Source organism: Haematobia irritans, chromosome 1 (assembly GCF_050003625.1).
Source record: "Haematobia irritans isolate KBUSLIRL chromosome 1, ASM5000362v1, whole genome shotgun sequence".
Lineage (NCBI taxonomy): Eukaryota > Metazoa > Arthropoda > Insecta > Diptera > Muscidae > Haematobia > Haematobia irritans.
In genome coordinates this window covers 14863316-14886061 of record NC_134397.1, presented here as the reverse complement: position 1 = coordinate 14886061, position 22746 = coordinate 14863316, and the positions used below count along the sequence as shown (strand labels likewise).

At 34.1% G+C, this 22746-nt stretch overlaps 1 protein-coding gene across 1 annotated transcript; it reads right to left on the bottom strand.

Annotated features, from left to right (window-relative positions):
- Nucleotides 1-9797: 9797 nt before the first annotated feature.
- On the bottom strand, nt 9798-19244 carry LOC142220272 (arrestin domain-containing protein 3). Its single transcript, XM_075289307.1, has 4 exons — nt 18438-19244; nt 11356-11723; nt 10778-11300; nt 9798-10387 (listed from the first exon to the last, which is right to left on the bottom strand). The coding sequence occupies exons 1-4, from the start codon at nt 18553-18555 to the stop codon at nt 9984-9986; spliced, it is 1413 nt and encodes a 470-aa protein (XP_075145422.1). The 5' UTR covers nt 18556-19244; the 3' UTR covers nt 9798-9983.
- Nucleotides 19245-22746: the final 3502 nt, after the last annotated feature.

Genomic DNA, 22746 nt, shown 5'->3' with positions numbered 1-22746 from the left:
AGGAATTATTCAAAAAACGATCGATTGTTGTTTGTACCGATGTTGATGTATAGAATGTGCTAAGCCACCTATTAACGAAAAGTAACCATTAAAAATACTATTTTCGCCAAACACTCAAAATCAGTGAACCCTCTGGGTTACTAAAGCCAATTTAAACTTAATGGGAATATTGTGTTTTGAGAAAGTTTCAACTCTAATAATTTTTTGTGTACGTTTGTTAATCTAACTAAAAACAGGAAAAAATTAACACAAAGAAAACGTAAATATTTAATAAATCCGTGTTTCTCACAAAACAGATCTGAATTTCTTAACAATTTTAAATTTCACCGCAAAGGCATTCGTGCTTTTCTGAGCTCCATTTTTTTCTTTCAAACTACGAAATTTCATGGAAATTTGACGACAATGTAAAAGAAATTGAAGTTTTTACATTCTTCATCGGCTTTAAAGGGAACATTCAGTCTTCTATTAAAATTCACGGAGAACCGTAAAATTAAGACAATGAGCAATCTTGAATTTCAATAATTGTGTAGATAATCTGTAAGTTATCTTTTTCGAGTTAGCCGCCATTTTTCACTATTATTTTTCTCTAATTATAAAGAAAATATACCTTATGAAAATTTGCTTTGTGATATTCCCCATAAAGTTTTAATAAAATTTGCATCAGAGGTATAATTTTATACTGTTTCGAACTTAATACCCACCTTTATACTAAATAATAAACTATTTACAATATTTATTTTATTTTATTCTATTTATTTTTTTTTTTTGTATACACTCCACCATAGGATGGGGGGCAGAGAATGAAGCCGCCGAGTCGCGCCGCCGATTTCAGTCGCCGCCGACGATTTTTGACCAGTCGACGCCGCCGCCGAATATGTCGACTCATCTTGACTCAAATTTAGCCGCCAATTAATCAAAAATATCGATTTAAATCAGAAAAATGTATTACTAATTGTCGTATTTTATTCCAAAATTTTGAACCTTCCCCCACAATCAATCAATTTCACGCTGCTATAATAACTTTGCAAAACAATTTGCTCAGAAAATTTGAATTCAATGTAAATTTGATTGTAAGATTGGTTGTACAACTAGTCTCATTACCATTCGAATAACATCAAATTGATTTTATAATGGATAATTGTCCACCGCCGAATGGACAAATTTATATCGGCTTAGCCGTCAAGCCGCCGCCGCCGGAGGCAAAAATTTATTGTCAGCCGCCGCCGACAAAAATGGGTCGGCTTCATTCTCTGATGGGGGGTATATTAACTTTGTCATTCCGTTTGTAACACATCGAAATATTGCTCTAAGACCCCATAAAGTATATATATTCTGGGTCATGGTGAAATTCTGAGTCAATCTGAGCATATCCGTCCGTCCGTCTGTTTAAATCACGCTAACTTCCGAACGAAACAAGCTATCGACTTGAAAATTGGCACAAGTAGTTGTTATTGATGTAGGTCGGATGGTATTGCAAATGGGCCATATCGGTCCACTTTTACGTATTGCCCCCATATAAACGGACCCCCAAATTTGGCTTGCGAGTCCTCTAAGAGAAGCAAATTTCATCCGATCCGTCTGAAATTTGGTACATGGTGTTAGAATATGGTCTCTAACAACCATGCAAAAATTGGTCCACATCGGTCCTTAATTATATATAGCCCCCATATAAACCGATCCCCCGATTTGGCTTGCGAGGCCTCTAAGAGAAGCAAATTTCATCCGAACCGGCTGAAATTTGGTACATGGTGTTAGTATATGGTCTCTAACATCCATGCAAAAATTGGTCCACATCGGTCCATAATTATATATAGCCCCCATATAAACCGATCACCAGATTTGACCTCCAGAGCCTCTTGGAAGACCAAAATTCATCTGATTCAGTTGAAATTTGGTACGTGGTGTTAATATATGGCCTCAAACTCCCATGCAAAAATTGGTCGGTATCGGTCCATAATTATATATAGGCCCCATATAAACCGATCCCCAGATTTGACCTCCGGTGCCTTTTGGAGAAGCAAAATTCATCCGATCTGCTTGAAATTTGGTACGTGGTGATAGTATATGATATTTAACAACCGTACCAAAAGTGGTCCATATCAGTCCATAATCATATATAGCCCCATATAAACCAATCCCGAGATTTGGCTTTGGAGCCTCTTGGAGGAGCCAATGTACCAAGCCAAATCATCCGAGTGAGTTGAAATTTGGTACATTGTGCTAGTATATGGTCGTTAACAACCATGCCTAACTAGGTCCATATCGGTCTATAGTTATATATCCCTCAGATAAATCGATTTCCAATCACACAAAAATATATACCACGTATGGACTAACTCACAATTTAGAAAACGATGTTAAGAAGTTTTAAGATACCACAACCCAAGTAATTCGATTGTGGATGACAGTCTTTCGTAGAAGTTTCTACGCAATCCATGGTGGAGGGTACATAAGATTCGGCCTGGCCGAACTTACGGCCGTATATACTTGTTTTTCATTGACTCCTAAAAATGAATAAATTACAATTTACGGCCATTTTCATTTAGCTTCGTTAGGATTTAACTTTCAGTTAACAGAAAGAAAAATTTAAACTGAAAAAATTGTCGACAGTTAAGTTGTTAACTGGCGTATGTTATATTTAGGCAACATTTTAAAGTTCTTTAGCTAACGGAGCTTCATGAAAATGGTGGTATAATTATAACAATGCGAGAACATATGTATGTATGTATGTATTTATTAAGTACAAATATGGATATAAAGAAATATGTATAATAAATAAAATGCTAATATAATGAAAGAAACATGGCAAAAAAGTTTAGGTTTCAATTTGTTAAAAACGATCCTAAAAAGATATAAATATATTTAATCCGAAGAAAATTAACAAGTATATACGGCTTTAAGTTCGGCCAGGCAGAATCTTATGTACCCTCCACCATGGATTGCATAGCAACTTCAGCAAAGAATGTCATCCACAATATAAAATTTTGACAAATTTTATTTCTTTTTTGATAAAATTTTCTGTAGAAATAATATTTTTAAAGAACTTTCAATAATTTTTTTTTTGACAAAATAAAATAAAATTTTGAGAAAATATACAAAACTTTGAGAGAATTTTTTATAGAAAATTTTGAGAAAAAATTTTAAAGCAATAAAATTTCGACAAAGTTTTCTATAGAAATAAAATGTTGACAAAATTTTCTATAGAAATAAAATTTTTGCACAACTTTCTATAGTAATAAAATTTTGAGGAGTTTCTATAGAAATAAAATTTTGATAAAATTTTCTATAGAAATAAAATTTCGACTTTCTATAAAAATAAAATTTTGACAAAATATTCTATAGAAATTACATTTTGACAAAATTTTCTATAGTAATAAAATGTTGAACAATATTTTCTATAGAAATAAAGTTTTGATAGATTATTTTTGGCGATATGGACCAATTTTTGTATGGCTGTTAGCGGCCATATACCAACGCAATGTACCAAATTTCGAACGAATCGGATGAATTTTGCTCCTCCAAGAGGTTCCGGAAGTGAAATCTGGGGATCGGTTTATATGGGGGCTATATGTAATTATGGACCGATATCGACCAATTTTGGCATGGTTGTTAGAGACCTTATACTTTCACCACGAACCGGATCGGGCGAATTTTGTTCCTCCAAGAGGCTCTGCAAGCCAAATCTGGTGGTCCGTTTATATGGGGGCTATACGTAAAAGTGGTCCGATATGCAATTTTCAATACCATCCGACGTACATCAATAACAACTACTTGTGGCAAGTTTCAAGTCGATAGCTTGTTTCGTTCGGAAGTTAGCGTGATATCAACAAACGGACCGACGGACATGCTTAGATCGACTCAGTATTTCACCACGACCCAGAATATATATACTTTATGGGGTCTTAGAGCAATATTTCGATGTGTTACAAACGGAATGACAAAGTTAATATACCCCCATCCTATGATGGAGGGAATAATAATGTACAACTTTAAACATAAGATCGATCCTTATAAATAATTTAAAACAAGTAAGGAAAGTTTAAAGTCGGGCGGGGCCGACTATATTATACCCTGCACCACTTTGTAGATCTAAATTTTCGATACCATATCACATCCGCCAAATGTGTTGGGGGCTATATATAAAGGTTTGTCCCAAATACATACATTTAAATATCACTCGATCTGGACAGAATTTGATAGACTTCTACAAAATCTATAGACTCAAAATTTAAGTCGGCTAATGCACTAGGGTGGAACACAATGTTAGTAAAAAAATATGGGAAACATTTAAATGTGAAGCAATTTTAAGGAAACTTCGCAAAAGTTTATTTATGATTTATCGCTCGATATACATGTATTAGAAGTTTAGGAAAATTAGAGTCAGTTTTACAACTTTTCGACTAAACAGTGGCGATTTTACAAGGAAAATGTTGGTATTTTGACCATTTTTGTCGAAATCAGAAAAACATATATATGGGAGCTATATCTAAATCTGAACCGATTTCAACCAAATTTGGCACGCATAGCCACAATGCTAATTCTACTCCCTGTGCAAAATTTCAACTAAATCGGAGCAAAAAAATGGCCTCTGTGGTCATATGAGTGTAAATCGGGCGAAAGCTATATATGGGAGATATATCTAAATCTGAACCGATTTCAACCAAATTTGGCACGCATAGCTACAATGCTAATTCTACTCCCAGTGCAAAATTTCAACTAAATCGGAGCTAAAGATTGGCCTCTGTGGTCATATGAGTGTAAATCGGGCGAACGATATATATGGGAGCTATATCTAAATCTGAACCTATTTCAATAAAATTGTGCACACTTGACTACACTGCTAATTCTACTCCCTGTGCAAAATTTCAACCTAATTGGGGTAAAACTCTGGCTTCTGGGACCGTATTAGTGCATATCGGGCGAAAGATATATACGGGAGCTATATCTAAATCTGAACCGATTTCAATGAAATTTGGCACACTTGACTATAGTACTAATTGTTCTTCTTGTGCAAAATTTTAAGCCAATCAGGGTAAAACTCTGGCTTCTGGGGCCATATAAGTCCATATCGGACGAAATATATATATGGGAGCTATATCTAAATCTGAACCGATTTCTTCCAAAATCAATAGGGATCTATTCTGAGCCAAGACACATACTTGTGCCAAATTTGAAGTCGATTGGACTAAAACTGCGACCTAGACTTTGATTACAAAATGTGTTCACGGACAGACGGACATGGCTATATCGACACAGGGCCCACCCTGACCATTTTTGCCAAAGACACCATGTGTCTATCTCGTCTCCTTCTGGGTGTTGCAAACATATGCACTAACTTATAATACCCTGTTCCACAGTGTGGAGCAGGGTATAATTAAACAAAGGCCATTAAAAAAGATTTATAATTTCTCACTTATTCAGGTTTTCACATGATTCGAATAAACACACTGAAAAAAATATTGTATTGAGGGCAAAGATTTTTTGTGTTTTCCCTTGTCCAACAATGGATAAACATTTAATGAAGTTGTTTTGACCTTACAGTTAAGTGATTCGACTTCTTTACAGGAAAGAACATCTTGTTGGACTATGGCCAATAGGCAAAAGTGCGAAAATGCAAATTGCGGGAATTTTCAGCACTGCCGACAAATGAGAGTGCAGCAATAGCCCTGTTTTCTCCTTTGATTTCTTTTCAGCCCGCTGAAATTATAGCATTTTTTTAGGTTGCTGGCAACATTTTAAAAATGTGCATTCTGTACTGACAAAATTAAGGCAAATCAATTTTTTCAGAAAAGAAAACACCATAAGTGTCTCATACATTTAAAAACCTTTGCAGTTTTGTAACTTTTAACGATAAATGATAAATGTTAATAGTTGATACCATAGCCATGCTGTTTGATACGGGGATCGTGATCGCGTTGAATAATCCATGCAGACGGATTTCTCGGGATTGTTATGGCAATATTATATGAGGCAAATGTTTTTGAAGACTCGGGTCAATAACTTGTCCAGAAAATGACCTCCAGACCATAATATTGCCCCCTCCATGATTGATGAAACTTTTGGATGGATTGAATTAAAATTGCGACCTCGCCTTTGATTACACATTTTGTTCACAGACATTGCTAGATCGACTCAGTGGCCGAATCGTCTCCTTCGAATATTACACATTCCACGAGAGTAAAGGTGAGTACTAAGTTCGAGTTTAGCCGCTAAAGTGAAAACTAAATCAGCAAAAAAAGCATAAATTTATACATAGAGCCCAAAGCAAATTTTCACAAAGTTTGTATTCCTTAAAATGGATTATTAAAGGAAAGTAATCGTGACAAAACGACGGATTTAGCGGCTAAACTCGAACTTAATACCCACCTTAACGCAAAATCCAAACAAATTAATTAGTATTTGTTTATTTACTTTTTACCATTTATCCATGTTCGTTTCTTCTTCTTTTCTGTATGTGACATTCACTTGAGATGTGTTCCTTTCCGAGTATTACTTTAGTTGCCAACTCATATTTTGACAACTACAAAATTCGCATGTCATGGTGACTCTGGTGCGACTTGCACTGATAGATGTTCTGGATAGAACACCAGTGCAACGATTGCCATACAAAAGTTGTAATCAGTGCAAAAAGAAAACAGCCCTAATATTTTCTTGGTCTAGATACCATCCCCTGCCAACATTTTTTGAATTTGGGGGCGCTTCTGAGAATCCCCACTACGTCGAAAACAGTCGTATACGATATCCAAAACACTTCGGAAAAGCGCCGTCACTATTAAGAAGTTGTACCACGCCAAGTTACTACAAAAAAGTATCGCATGAGTGCAATTATTAGGTGCCCTTCTGGATACATTTAGAAGGACGCAATAAGAGTCCCTTCAAACAATCAGACAAAGTGCACTTTAAGATAGTTGTAAAAGAATCATTGTGGTCAAGTAAAACACGATTATTTAGAGGTTTATTCATTTTATTAAACATGTATAAACTCTCATAAATATAACATGTATACGACTATCACATCACATTTAACACATTTTTATGCATTAATAAAAGATTGATGTTGAGTTACAAGTTGCAAGTTACATGTTGTAGCGTCTATCAGCCAGTGCCTTTATTCCCAAATGAGGCAGCGTGCCTGGAAAAATATTTGAAAAACTATCACTTTATTCCATTTAGAATGTCAAAAATTGTTCACCAACATACCTTTCAAAATTTTAAGCGAAATAGCTATGTTTTCAGCACTTCATTATAATTTTTGTTTAAATAAATTATAAGAAGCTACCCTGCCAGCATTTCAATGTTCCATTTCATCCTCATCGCTACCACATACTCGTAAGTGACACTGCAACAATCGCCAACTGTGATAGTATTTTGCCATCACTATTCGCATGAAAGTATTTTGCCATCACTATTGTTACAAGAGCCATTTTATATTTTGGGAAACACCAAGCGCAACTGGCTTATTATAATTTATTTCAATGAAAACGAAAAAAAAGTGCTGAAAACATAGTTATTACGCTTAAAATTGTGAAAAGTATGTTGGTGAACAATTTTTCACATTCTAAATGGAATAAAGTGTTAGTTTTTCAAATATTTTTCCAGACACGCTGCCTCCATTGGGAATAAAAGTACTGGCTGATAGACGCTACAACATATAACTTACAACTTGTAACTCAACATCAATCTCTTATTAATGCATAAAAATGTGTTAAATGTGATGTGATAGCCATATAAATGTTATATTTATGAGAATTTATAAATGTTTCATAAAATTAATAAACATCTAAACAATCGTGTTTTACTTGACCACAATGATTCTTTTACAACTATCTTAAAATGCACTTTGTCTGATTGTTTGAAGGGGCTCTTATTGGCGTCCTTCTAAATGTATCCAGAAGGGCTCCTAATAATTGCACTCATGCGATACTTTTTTTGTAGTAACTTGGCGTGGTACAACTTCTCAATAGTGACGGCGCTTTTCCGAGGAGTTTTGGATATCGTATACGACTGTTTTCGACGTAGTGGGGATTCTCTGAAGCGCCCCCAAATTCAAAAAATGTTGGCAGGGTATGTTCATTCTTGCGAAAATTTTTTATAAAAATCATTATTTCGCACATAGAAAGCGGTGTTTATTTAGGTAACTGGAAGCGCTATTTAACTGGGAGCGACTTTGAATTAAGTTATTACACCTAAATACACACATACTCCTAGCCCTTTATTTGAAAAAAGAAGAAGAATGTGCAATAATTTATTTTAGAAAATGGTTTTGTTATTGAAAAAATACAATACAAATCTAACAAATAAGATTCACTATATCAAACCAATATTTTATTTATATATATTCAACACAAATTTTATTTCACATTCAAATATACATATGTGTGTGTCTGAGTATGTGGTTAGTGGTTGCTGCTTGCTATTACAAAATTAACATTTTTTTTCCCTGGGCAATTGATCTGCTACTCCTTTGATCCTATGTATATTTTCGGAACAAAACTATGATCCGTGTTTGCGTTATAAACCCACACAAATAGTTTTAATAAATAATTTCTTAATTCACATGGCAAATGGCGCCATGCTATAAACGTCAGTTTTTAAACTCGAAAAAAAAAACAAAGTACCAAATGGAAAAAAATTCGCTAGTTTCTCGCAATTTTTGGTTTTGTATGGAGTTTCAACGCGAAAACCGAACAACGAACTTTTCAATTACTGCTTTGTCCCATTCCCTCTAAGTAATGATAGGGTTTTCTGAAAGCTGTATCTTTATTTTTACTTTGAAGGTCGGTATAAACCTCTAACGAAATTTCCGCTACCAATAGGAAATGCATGGGTATTTCGAAACTATCGTGAGACATTGTTATCGATTGTTTACATTTTGCTCTAGAGGTGTGCACGTGACACGAAATTGTCGTGACTCACGAAAATTTTCGTGATTCGTGCGTGAGTCACGCTCATGACAACAGCGTGAGCGTGATTAACAAACCAAAATGTCGTGCGTGAGCGTGAGTCACGAAAATAATATCTTCGTGAATGTGCGTGAGTAACGAATTACACTCACGAAAATATTCCTGCTCACCAACATAAAACGCTTATGAGTTAAATTCAATTACAATTGTAGTGAAAGAGATTTAATACCATTGTCGATTTTAATAATGCTCATGTTTTCAGACACTTCGATAAGGTAAATTAATCATAAAATTATTTGTGAGTCACGATATTTTTCGTGAGTAACGGTATTTGTCGTGAGTCACGACGTTTTCGTGCGTGAGTACAAATTTTCTTTTCGTGAGTGTGCGTGAGTCCTACCAAAAAATATCGTGCGTGAGTATGATTTTTCAGTCGCGAGTATGCGTGAGCGTGAGTAAACTATTACTCACGTGCACTCCTCTATTTTGCTCCCATAAGAAAAGTATTTAAAAACTGTATTATTGGCATGCAAGATCAATTTTTGCAAGATCTGCATACCGAGCTTGAACTTTTAGTTTTGGTTTCCACTATTCGTATTTCACACGAGCTTAGTACTTACCGAACTTTTAGGGGGTAACTTTTGTTAGTATTTGTAGCAAAACTAAGTTCCTTTTCGGTGGTTCCTTTTCTAATTCAAACAAATTGTCAAAATAAGGTGGGTACTATATTCGGTTTGTGCACAAAACATGATCATGCTTATGTTTTTAAAACAATTTTTCAAAAGACAGATTATGGCGTAAAGTGTTGGAACTTTTTCATCCAAGATTTTATAAAAATGAAGTTTTATTCATGTATATTTTTGCATTTTTTAAATTTTTGTTAAAAACACCAAGTTGAACTTTTGAATTGTCCATTTATTCCTCGCTTTTCTTTTTTTTTTTATAAAAATAAAAACAGATAATATATCATGCAAGAGGTGTATAAATAATAGTATATATATATGTATATATAATTCAAATGCAAAAAGTTGTGTATATATTTATAAAATTAATATCAATGTGAATAGAGATTTTAAAATTTCATTTCCAGCCTATATTTAAGGCTGGATCAGTTTCAGTGGGTTCATAATCGGGTGGTATACTAAAACCTAAAACTTCTAAGGAAGGTTGATGTGTAGGTGCAGCCGGCTTATTGCTGCTTGTTTGTGTAACCGTTGATGGGGGCATAGGCATCACAGCAGACGGAACGGAAGACGGTGGTGCCGTTGGAGTTATAGCAGCCCTTGGAGGTGTTGGTGTAACAGCTGTTGGATGGGGAGTGGGATAGAGATTGTTGGTCGTTGGTGGTGGTGGACCGGGAGGTCCATTTGCAGCATTGCCATTCAAAGCTAAATCACCATCATTTAAAAATACCGGATATCTGGGTTTGAATGTATTACTTTCGAACTGCTCCGAACGTACGTCTTCTTCGAACATGGGCGGTGCTAAAAATGAAATAAATGTTTCAGAAAACAAGATATAAGTACATATATTTTGAAATATTATTTTAAAAGCATTTGATTGTTTCCCATGTAAAGGTGGGTATTAAATTCGAGTTTAGTCGCTAAAATCGTAATTTTTTCACGATTACTTTTTAATAATAATCCATTTTAAGGAATACAAACTTTATGAAAATTTGCTTTGGGCTATTCTCCATAAAGTTATAATAAAATTTGCAACAAATATGTACAATTTTATGCCTTTTTTTTGCTGATTTAGTTTTCACTTGAGCGGCTAAACTCGATTTTAGTACTCACCCTAAGCCCGGTATGCAACCGTATTATCGATCAACATATCTGGCTGGTTTTTTTATTTTTCTTTTTTAAAGAACTTACGTAATGGTTTGTAGACCGGTGCATGGTTCGGTTGAGCCATTATTGGCTCCGGATCGGCAGTACTAGCATATATCGGTACAGTGCCAATTGTTATGGGGAATTCTATGACCAAATCTCCATGAATACGTGAAACTTTTGCAATAAATTTCAATGTATAGCTAATTTTTATAATACTACAGCTTTCCAATGAAGATGGTGTAGTTGATGGAATTTGCAAAAATTCATTGAATTCGGCTTTATTCAATTTCACCACCTCACCGCAATGATTATCGGCGACTTTAATCTCCGTCTCCTTCGTCTTTGTTTCGGGGGAACGGCTGGTGTAGACTACCTTTTTCATTAAACGCACCTTGACATCATAACAATGGACATCGGATTGATTATCAAGCACGATATGAAAACGCACTTTTTGACCAGGAGCAAATGCGGAAAAAGATGTCTTAGCTGTCATTACCATTGGTCCTTTATTGCCACAACAGAAACTCCAACAGAAAGTTTTCTCTTCGATTTTGTGTAGAGGTTTCTGAAATAAAATTATTTTATTATTTCCAGAAAAAAACAAAGGCTCAATAGCTTACCGCATGTATTGGATTTAAGTTTAAATCAAATGGTGATACAACAGTATAGGCCTGCTTAAATACGTTATTGTATCTCATTACACGATCAATTGTGAGTGTAACTTCATGTTGTATCTGTCCCCAGGCTCCATTAAATGATGTGGGAGCATTTGGAGGAATTGTGCCCTGGAAAGGAAATACATATTTCCCAGCAGGTAATTCCAATTGTGAACCTCCACTTTGCCCATAAACATATTTATCGGAGCTATAGTAGATTTCGGAAGAGGAAAATGTCTCAATGGCTTTCTGACGATTTCCCTGAGCATCTTGTTTTGTTACATCTTCTGTCCAACGTACTTCAGCGAATCCACTGATAGTAATGGATATTGCTAAAAGAAAATTTAGTATATTAGTTTCAGTTGTCGGCAAGAAAATACAGTTATTATTAATATTAAGGCTAGCGATATCTGTAGTTCAAAAAATGCTGACAATCGCTCTTTAAGGACGCCTGTCTCTCATTAGAGAAATTTCATCTGGGTTAAAGAACTGCATGGCGAACCAAGAAAAGGTCAAATGGGAGAACAGTTTAAATAATCAACAACAACGTTTCATGAAATTTTCGATCGCGCAAAAATCCATGCAATTCTTACACCTCTAGAGGATATTTCAGCTGCCCATATGTATTCCTTTATTTGGTAGGGAAAATCCAGAAACACGGTATTATCGATTGTTTCCATTCAACTGGAATATGGCATAACGACCTAGGGCATTTGCGCAAGGTAGTAGAGCAACTCTAACAATTGTGTTTGTCAAACATTTATCCGCGGATATCATAGGCGATATGTTCTAATATTCCATTAGATGCTCCCATATACAATTCAACATGAATTACATTGACAATAAGACTTAATTCGTTGATTACTTGCAAACAATTTTCTTGATAGATGCTTAAATACTGAAAGAAGTCATCCCACAACGATGACGATTGATAGAGCTGTTGAAATCTATTTATAACAAATTATAGTACATGTTGATATTTTGACGACAGTAATATCATCATCCATAAGGGTGCCATTAATGAAGATCACACAATGACCTCGTATTATTTAATTATACTTAAGATTATTACTTTCATTCGTGGGTTCTGAGAGTAAGCACCATGTAATTATTATATATTATTGGTCATTGAATAAATTGTCTTATATTTTTTAAGAAAACGCTTAGAATTGAATCTTGTCTGTAATAACTTCTCAACGTTGCGCTTTATTTAGCATGTCGATACAAACAAATGATCATATGCATTTTATTTTAATAAAAGTGCAAAAATGTATATTAACCCCCATTTTCAGGAAGCTCCGTTAGTGCTACGTTAGCTAACGAACTTTTAAACCGTACTATGGACATACCTGCCATCTTGTCTATATATTCCATATGCCAGATAGGAACTTAACTGCTAAACATTTTTCAGTTAAAGTTAACCGGAGAGAAGATATTTCGATTTTACTTTCTGTTAACTGGGATTTAAAGTCTAACGGAGATACATGGAAATGGCCGTAAGAAATATATTTTTGCCAGAATTTCCGTTAGCAAATATGGATATAAATTTCTTATGGATAATGGATACTTCGTTAAAAATGCATTTAAATAGTTGCTAACGGAAATTCCGTTAGGATGTGTTATCGATTGTTTACATTTTGCTCTCCTAAGAAATACATGGCAAAACTGTATTATTGACCCGCAAACGAAATTTACGTCAACGGGGCTTTATTCCGAAAAAAAAAAATTAATAAGCAGAACAAAATTCTATTCAAATGTTTTTATACCCTCCACCATAGTATGGGGGTATATTAACTTTGTCATTCCGTTTGTAACACATCGAAATATTGCTCTAAGACCCCATAAAGTATATATATTCTGGGTTGTGGTGAAATTCTAAGTCGATCTGAACATCCGTCCGTCCATCCGTCTGTTGAAATCACGCTAACTTCCGAACGAAACAAGCTATTGAAACATGACACAAGAAGTTGTTATTGATGTAGGTCGAATGGTATTGCAAATGGGCAATATCGGTCCACTTTTACGTATAGCCCCCATATAACCGGACCCCCAAATTTGGCTTGCGGATCCTCTAGGTGAAGCAAATTTTAATCCGATCCGGCTGAAATTTGGTACATGGTGTTAGTATATGATCTCTAACAACCATGCAAAAATTGGTCCACATAGGTCCATAATTATATATAAATCCATATAAACCGATCCCCAGATTTGGCTTGCGGAGACTCTAAGAGAAGCAAATTTCATCTGATCCGGATGAAATTTGGTACGTGGTGTTAGTTCATATCAGTCCATAATTATATATAGCCCCCATATAAACCGATCCCCAGATTTGACCTCCGGTGCCTTTTGGAGAAGCAAAATTCATCCGATCTGGTTGAAATTTGGTACGTGGTGGTAGTATATGATATTTAACAACCATGCCAAAAATTTCATCCGAGTCAGTGGAAATTTGGTACATTGTGCTAGTATATGGCCATTAACAACCATGCCTAACTAGGTCCATATCGGTCTATAGTTATATATAGCCCTCAGATAAATCGATCCCCAATCACACAAAAATTGGTCCATATCAAGTTCATAATTGTATATAGCCCCCATGTAAGTGACCCTCATATTTCAATTCTGGCTCTCTACACACAGAAAACAAATTTGTTGTGCCAACCAATTCTTTTGCCAACCAAATTATTCGGTCCCATCTACTACCAGAATATAACTGACAAAATTTGTCAAAGCAACCAACTGTTGTCTTGCACAACAGTATCTCAAATTGTTTCGATAACTAAAATTTGGGCACATTATAAGTCTAATTGGCAATCCCAACCAATAAGATTTTATTCGTTTGTTGAAACAACTATTTATTATTTTCGGACAACCAATGCTTGAGAAATTAAAGAAACCATTTGGTGAATTAATTTTAATCTGTATTTAATTAAATTATTAATTAATAATTAAAAACTGAATGGAAATGATGCAGATGCTGCTGATGCTCCACTCACAATTACCCGATCGTGACTCACGCATGGACCTTGACGTGTTGTTATGTCTTTGCACCAGAATCTATCTTCAGTTCTGATCGATTTTAAGTTCAATGGCGAGGTAGCCAATCTATATATTTACCATTCCCATCCTCGGAAATCGTCACATTTGTTAAAATATCTCTAGTAGGGAAGAACGTAAGTGAGTGAGTGGTATTAATTTCATTTGATGATTATGTTACTCACCAATTAAGAATGCAGCTACCGAATTAAAATGAATATATACCTAATTCACAGCAAGTCTTTATGGCCAGAATTTTCTCTAATATTGGGTACTCGACATGAAAAATTTGAATTGAATTGAAATTTTGAGAATTTAGAGTTTATAATTAATGAAATCAAACAACAACTTATTTGTTGTCATATTTATGTAATCCATAGTAACAAATTCCTTTATAACTATAAAATTTGTTAACACAACCAACTTATTGGCTAGGCGGACTTTCAGTTGGGTTTGGTGACACATTGGCAAAACAAATCAGTTATCACAACAGGGTGGAATAAATTGAAATGGTTAGTTACTTCAATGTATAATAACGACCAATATTTGGTCGTGTGTACCAACTTTTGATCACACCACCGTTATATTGATTATATAAACTATCAAACAAGAGAAATAACTAATAATTATTCCACACAATTAAAAATTGTGGGTCTCCACTATCAAACTGTTGTCGTAATCGAATTCCAACCAATCATTTCTCTGGGTGTACACAGATGAAAAAGACTGTTTTTCATATGTTTGGATATAAACATTATATGTTTGGAACACAAATTTTTAAACACAATATTTTTGAGTGCAAGCATATAATGTTCATAAACTAGCATAACATGTTTGGGACATATATGTTAATATGTTAGAACATATTATGTTTGGGACATAAAATGTTTGTAAATATAATATGCTTGTATGCAAACATATATTAATTTAGAAATAGCCTATAAACATATATGTGTTTAGTAGCTTGGAGCGCTATTTAACAGGAAGCGATATTGAATTAAGTTGGTGGTTGTTGCTTGTTATTACAAAATTAACATTTTATTTTTCCTTGGGCAAGTGATCAGCTACTTCTTTGATCCTTACAAACTGTGTGGTCCGCTGTTCGAATCCCCGTCCGGCAAAAGGTAAAATTAAAATAAAAAAAATCATAAAATTGAATAATTTCTTCTACAATGTTTGAATTACAGAAAAAGGTGCTAAAAACTAAAAAATCTCGTGGAAGTGAGAAAGATGTCGGGGAATATACAATTGGGCAGAAACAAAATTTTGAGCATTCAGGTCGAAAACCTATGTTGTTAGCACCTATATTACCTGTTTATTTTCATAATTCATTATGATTGTAAATATATAAATAAAATTTTGAGCACAATATTGTTTGGGAGAATTTTTTTAAGCATATAATATTTTTGGGTGCAAAATGCTTCCAAACATATTATATGGTCACATAATAACATATTGTTTTTTGGAAGACAACATTATTGAATTTAGATGCAAAAACACAAAATGTTTGGAACTTAGACTACCCAAACATATATTGTTTAGACCAATATGCTTTCAAACATATTATATATTGGTAGAGACCAAACATATAAATGTTTGGGCAATACCCAAAAATGCTTGAAGCAAAATATGTTTGGGAGTATATGTTACAGAAGCGATTTTTTGTGAGGGTGTACGTACCGTGCAAAAGTCCATATCGATTCGTAATTATTTGTAGACTTACCTATACATAAATTTTTTGTCTAATATATACCACGTATGGACTAACTCACAATTTAGAAAACGATGTTAAGGAGTTTTAAGATACCACAAACCAAGTAATTCGATTGTGGATGACAGTCTTTCGTAGAAGTTTCTGCGCAATCCATGGTGGAGGGTACATAAGATTCAGCCTGGCCGAACTTACGGCCGTATATACTTGTTTTCCTTTAAAATGAATTATTAAAGATTTTTTACTGCTATTTTTAACAATTTTCTGTGAGTGTATTTGAAAAAATTGTAACATTAATTTTATTCTTGCTAGATAATTATATACAAAACGAAGGTTTATAAACAATCACATGAATTACAACAACTAAAACTAAAGTAGTCGCCGTTTTTGCCACTATCAACAAAAAAAAAACGGGTTTATGGATATGGTCTATTTCAGATGAAATTTTTTTTGTTGTATGTATGTATAGGAGGTGAATTTAATACATTTTTCTAGAACCGAATTTCAAAACCTAATAGAATTATGGTTTATTAACCACAAATGGACGATGGTGTGATAATTTTGGTTTCCTAATTTTGCATATGTGGTAATTAAAAAAAAAAAATTATTTATTAATTCGGCAAAATTTAATATTTTAATGTCGCAGAGATGTAAGTCTAGAATACTGCACTGAAATTATATAAATCCTTTTTTTATTGTAGAAATGCTAAACTGTAGAGAAACAATTATTTTTTTTTCAAATTAGACAACATAAAGCAGTTTAGTTCATTTGCCGGTTTTCAAATTTTCTCTCGCTGGCTCTCTTTTTCTACTCAAACTCTAAACATAGTGCTTCAAGTAGTTTTATTTTCATTGTTCTTGTTTTTGTAATAGCCCCAATTCTTTCTTTGATTGTGTCATGTTTATATCCAGTGTAGAATGCAAACACAACAATTGCCATACTAAACCTCGTATTGAGCAATACGAAAGAATACCAATGAGCAAGGGAAAAAATAGCAACACAATACCAAACATACAAATGCCAAATGGATGAAGTTTTTGTTCCACTATATCAATGAGTGTATGTATGTATGTGTATCAATGCGGTGGATTATATTGTCTAATATCCGCTGACGTCATTCATCATCTCATAATAATGCGTACCTAGCAAAACCCAACCAGAGTACTAAAGGGTGATTCTTTTGAGGTTAGGATTTTCATGCATTAGTATTTGACAGATCACGTGGGATTTCAGACATGGTGTCAAAGAGAAAGATGCTCAGTATGCTTTGACATTTCATCATGAATAGACTTACTAACGAGCAACGCTTGCAAATCATTGAATTTTATTACCAAAATCAGTGGCAGAAAATCCGCTTTTTTATCGACAAATTTTGTTCAGCGATGAGGCTCATTTCTGGTTGAATGGCTACGTAAATAAGCAAAATTGCCGCATTTGGAGTGAAGAGCAACCAGAAGCCGTTCAAGAACTGCCCATGCATCCCGAAAAATGCACTGTTTGGTGTGGTTTGTACGCTGGTGGAATCATTGGACCGTATTTTTTCAAAGATGCTGTTGGACGCAACGTTACGGTGAATGGCGATCGCTATCGTTCGATGCTAACAAACTTTTTGTTGCCAAAAATGGAAGAACTGAACTTGGTTGACATGTGGTTTCAACAAGATGGCGCTACATGCCACACAGCTCGCGATTCTATGGCCATTTTGAGGGAAAACTTCGGAGAACAATTCATCTCAAGAAATGGACCGGTAAGTTGGCCACCAAGATCATGCGATTTGACGCCTTTAGACTATTTTTTGTGGGGCTACGTCAAGTCTAAAGTCTACAGAAATAAGCCAGCAACTATTCCAGCTTTGGAAGACAACATTTCCGAAGAAATTCGGGCTATTCCGGCCGAAATGCTCGAAAAAGTTGCCCAAAATTGGACTTTCCGAATGGACCACCTAAGACGCAGCCGCGGTCAACATTTAAATGAAATTATCTTCAAAAAGTAAATGTCATGGACCAATCTAACGTTTCAAATAAAGAACCGATGAGATTTTGCAAATTTTATGCGTTTTTTTTTTTAAAAAAGTTATCAAGCTCTTAACAAATCACCCTTTAAAAGGTATAGGATTTTCTTAATTACGTAGTAATAAATGCAGTTATTTTGTCCTAGCTTTTTTTGCATACTTTGACCGGCAACAATTTTATTCTTTTTTCGTATCCCCCAAACCACCCCACCGCACACTGTTATGTTTTGTTTCACAAAATAGTTCTTGATATATAAATAATACAAATTAAAAGCTATTTTACTCACATCGTATAGTCTTGGGGCGTGTTGTTACCAGTTCGGCGGTACCGGAAACAACTTGGCCGGCATAGTAAACTCCAAAGGGATTATTATCAAATGTTATGATGCATTTGGAACTTGCCATTGTTCAATATATATTTTTAACGATATTTCTATTCCGATTGTTTTTTTTTATAGATCACAAACACACATGATTGTTTCAAACAGTTGATTGAATGTTAAATACATTTCCCACTAATGTTTTCCCACGATGCTTTAAGGTTGCCGTAATGATTTCTTGTGTTCTTTACATGCGCCTTCCCCAACATTCAATAGAATCAACAAAACAAAGAAATACCCTCCTGTATTTCATTCGGTTACACGACCAGTTTACGCTTCTCTGTTCAAGTGGTACCAATCGCCATAAACTCCACACACAAACTGAAATGTTGAACTTGAATAAAAAACTACTTTGGGGCTTCTGGCGACGACTCATCCAGATAAACTCGCACTTTTGCACGACCCCCCTCCGTTCAGTACAATCATATGAAATTTGTGTCTGTTGCTGTCAACAGTGAGCTGTTGATATAGTGCTTTGGTTTGTTTAAAGTCCGATATTTTCCTCTTCCAAAATTATTGGTGGTTATGTACTTTTGGCGGAAATTTGATGTATGAGCCGATAACACAGTTTTCCCTGTGTATATTATGGGAACAAAATGTAATCGATCAATAACAACTCCACAAGGAACTATCGTAAGCAAATATAGCAATACATTCCGATGGTCGGCCCAATGAAATTTGGTTGATTTTGGTCCATTTTCGTCAAATCGGTATTTTTTCAAAATTTTCTATAGGAATACAATTTTGACAAAATTTTCTATGGAAATTAAATTTTGCCAAAATTTTGTACAGAAATAAACTTAAAAATGTTTATATAGATACAGAATTATGAAAAAATTTTGTATAGGAAGAAAACTTGGTAAAAATTTATATAGAAATACAATTTTGCGATAACTATCTATAAAGGATGGTATTAAGTTCGAGTTTAGGGTAGGTACTATGTTCAGTTTTCGAGTTGAAAACCACTTTATTTTCGCGATTACTTTTCCTTAAATAACCAAAATTATAAATGAAAACAAACTTATTCCTGTAAAGTCTTGCCGAAATCTATAGGAACAAGAAACTACGCATCAACTGAGTTAATTTGTCTGCTTTATATTGAACTGTTTTAATAAAGTAACCACGAAAATTTCAACGCGAAAAGCGAACATAGTACTTACCTTTAGCCGCTAAAAGCGTCATTTTTTCACGATTACTTTTCTTTAATAATCCATTTTAAGGAATAGAAACTTTGTGACAATTTGCTTTGAGCTATTCCCCACCATGTTATAATAAAATTTGCAACAAATATGTATAATTTTATGCCTTTTTTCACTGATTTAGTTTTCACTTTAAGGCCGGTACTATGTTCATTCTTGCGAAAAATTTTTATGGAAACCATTATTTCGCACATAGAAAGCGGCGTTTTTTTAGGTAGCTTGGAGCGCTATTTTACAGGGAGCGATATTGGATTAAGTTGGTGGTTGTTGCTTGTTTTTACAAAATAACATTTTATTTTTCCTTGGGCAATTGATCTGCTATTCCTTTGATCCTTTGTATAGTTTCGGAACAAAAATATGGTCCGTGTTTGATTTATAAACCCGCACAAATAGTGTTTAATAAATAAATTATTTCTTAATTCACATTGCAAATGGCGCCGTGCAATAAACGTCAGTTTTTCAACACGAAAAAACAAAGTATCACAAATGGAAAAAATTTCGCAAATTTTTCGCATTTTTTGGTTTTGTATGGAGTTTCAACGCGAAAACCGAACAGAGTACCGGCCTTTAGCGGCTAAACTCGAACTTAATACTCACCTTAAGGGTAGGTACTATGTTCGGTTTTCGAGTTGAAAACCACATTATTTTCGCGATTACTTTTCCTTAAATAATCAAAATTATAAATGAAAACAAACTTATTCCTGTAAAGTCTTGCCGAAAACTAATGGAACAAGAAACTACACATGAATTGAGTTAATTTGTCTGCTTTATATTGAACTGTTTTAATAAAGTAACCACGAAAATTTCAACGCGAAAAGCGAACATAGTACTTACCTTAACATAGAAATAAAAGTTTGACAAATATTGACAATAAAAGTTTAAAATATTGACAAATTTTTCTATAGAAATAAAATTTTGGCTGAATTTTTTTATAGAATTGCAATTTTGACAAAATTTCCTAAAGAAATGAAATTTTGACAAAATTTTCTATAGAAATTAAATTTTGACAAAATTTTCTACAGAAATTAAGTTTTGACAAACTTTTATAATGAACTAAATTTTTAATAAAGTTTTCTGCAGAAATACAATTTTTACAAAATATTATACAGAAATTAAATTTTTTCAAAATTTTCTATAGAAATAAAATTTTGACAAAATTTTCTATAGAAGTAAAATTTTGACAAAACTTTCCATAGAAGTAAAATTTTGGAAAATTTTTAACTTTTAAATGATATTAATTTTCATTGTAGCAACTCTGAATACATTTCTAATGGATAGCGCTCCCATAAAAAATGTATTATAAACCTGCATTATCGGCACGGATCACGATTTTCGCAAGAGCACCATACCGGGCTATAGTTGCAAAAAGGCCTTTCTAGGAGAAAATTCAGTTGCCTTCCGATAATATAGTTTTTCCATACATCGTAAACTCGATGAGCGTCGTTAGCAACTCTTTTTCTCTTGAAAATGTACCAATAAAATTTCGTGTCGAATTAGATTTAAAGATCTGTACGGAATTCTAGCGGAAATTTCATTTGAATACCAATAACACAGCTTTGCCACGTATTTCTTTGTGTACAGTCGATAAAAAACGTTGTATACAGTCGATAAAACATTGTATACAGTCGATAAAAACGCAAACTCATGAACTCTATGAGCATCGTAAGCGAATCTTTTTCTCTTGAAAATGTACCAATAAAATTTCGTTAGTGTCGAATTGGGTATAACGATCAGTATGGAATTCTAGCAGAAATTTCATTTGAATACCAATAACACAGCTTTGCCATGTATTTCGTTGTATACAGTCGATAAAAACGCAATAAGCAATGCATTTCTTATGGATTGAGGTATTATCGTTTTCGGGCCAATAACGCAGTTTTGTCATGTATTTCTTTTGAGGAAAAATTAACTATTGATAACAACGGCTTCTAATGGGTGGAAGAAATTATCGCCAGAGGTACACATAGGCTTTAAGAAATACATGAAAAATTGATAACGACTTTCGATAGCAAAAATTTACATACATTTCTTTCTTTCTCCGACAAAAACTGGCAAACGTTCTTTTAAAGGCGCAAACAACAGCAATTTTCGTTAGAGGTGCATACCGGCCTTGAGAAACACATTGCAAAACTGATTTATCGTCATGTAACAGGAATTTTCGCAAGACGTTATTACCGATTGTTTATATTATGTTCTCATAAGAAAATTAGGGAAAATTTGACTTATGGGTGATAATTTATTATGTTTTGTCTTTTCACAATCTATTACAGATGTTCCACTGTACAAGTATATTTTTAATAGCTCTCATACATGCATATATGAATTTGTGACTGTAATTGGACTACCATTCATGCAATTATTTAATTGTTAATCTTTATAGTGAAGAGCAACACAGAGTACAACAGATGACGATTGGGCATGGCTTAGTGCAACTTTTTTTGTTGGGCTACGCAGGACATCGGGATACCGATGACATCGGGATACCGAGAAAAAAAGAACACAACCGATAACATCCTCCAAAAACCCGGTATACATGCCATGAGAAATGCGTTGCTACCGAAAATTCCGTGAGGCGTTTTTACCGATTGTATACATTTTGCTCCCATAAAAAATGTATTGAAAAACTGTGTTGTTATCACGCAAACGATATTTGCACTAAAGAGGTGTATACCGGTGTTATCATAATAAACTCTTCGTATTGAGCCCAATTTAAGGCTCATATGCACCTCTAACGAAATTTCCGCTAGCCTTAAAAAATACATTGGTTGTTTTTCTACCGAAAATTCCCTGAGGAGTTATTATCGATTGTTTATATATTTCTTCCATAAGAAATACATTGAAGAAGTATATTATTGGCAAGCAATAGTAATTTTCATAAGGGCTGTATACCGGGCTTTAATGAAAATCTCCCCATTGATAACTATAGCCTTCATTGTAGATTGCACATCGTATATTATTGAAAGTTATTCTGCTAAAAAACGTTCATTTGATTTTCGAAAGTTGACATCACTCTTCTT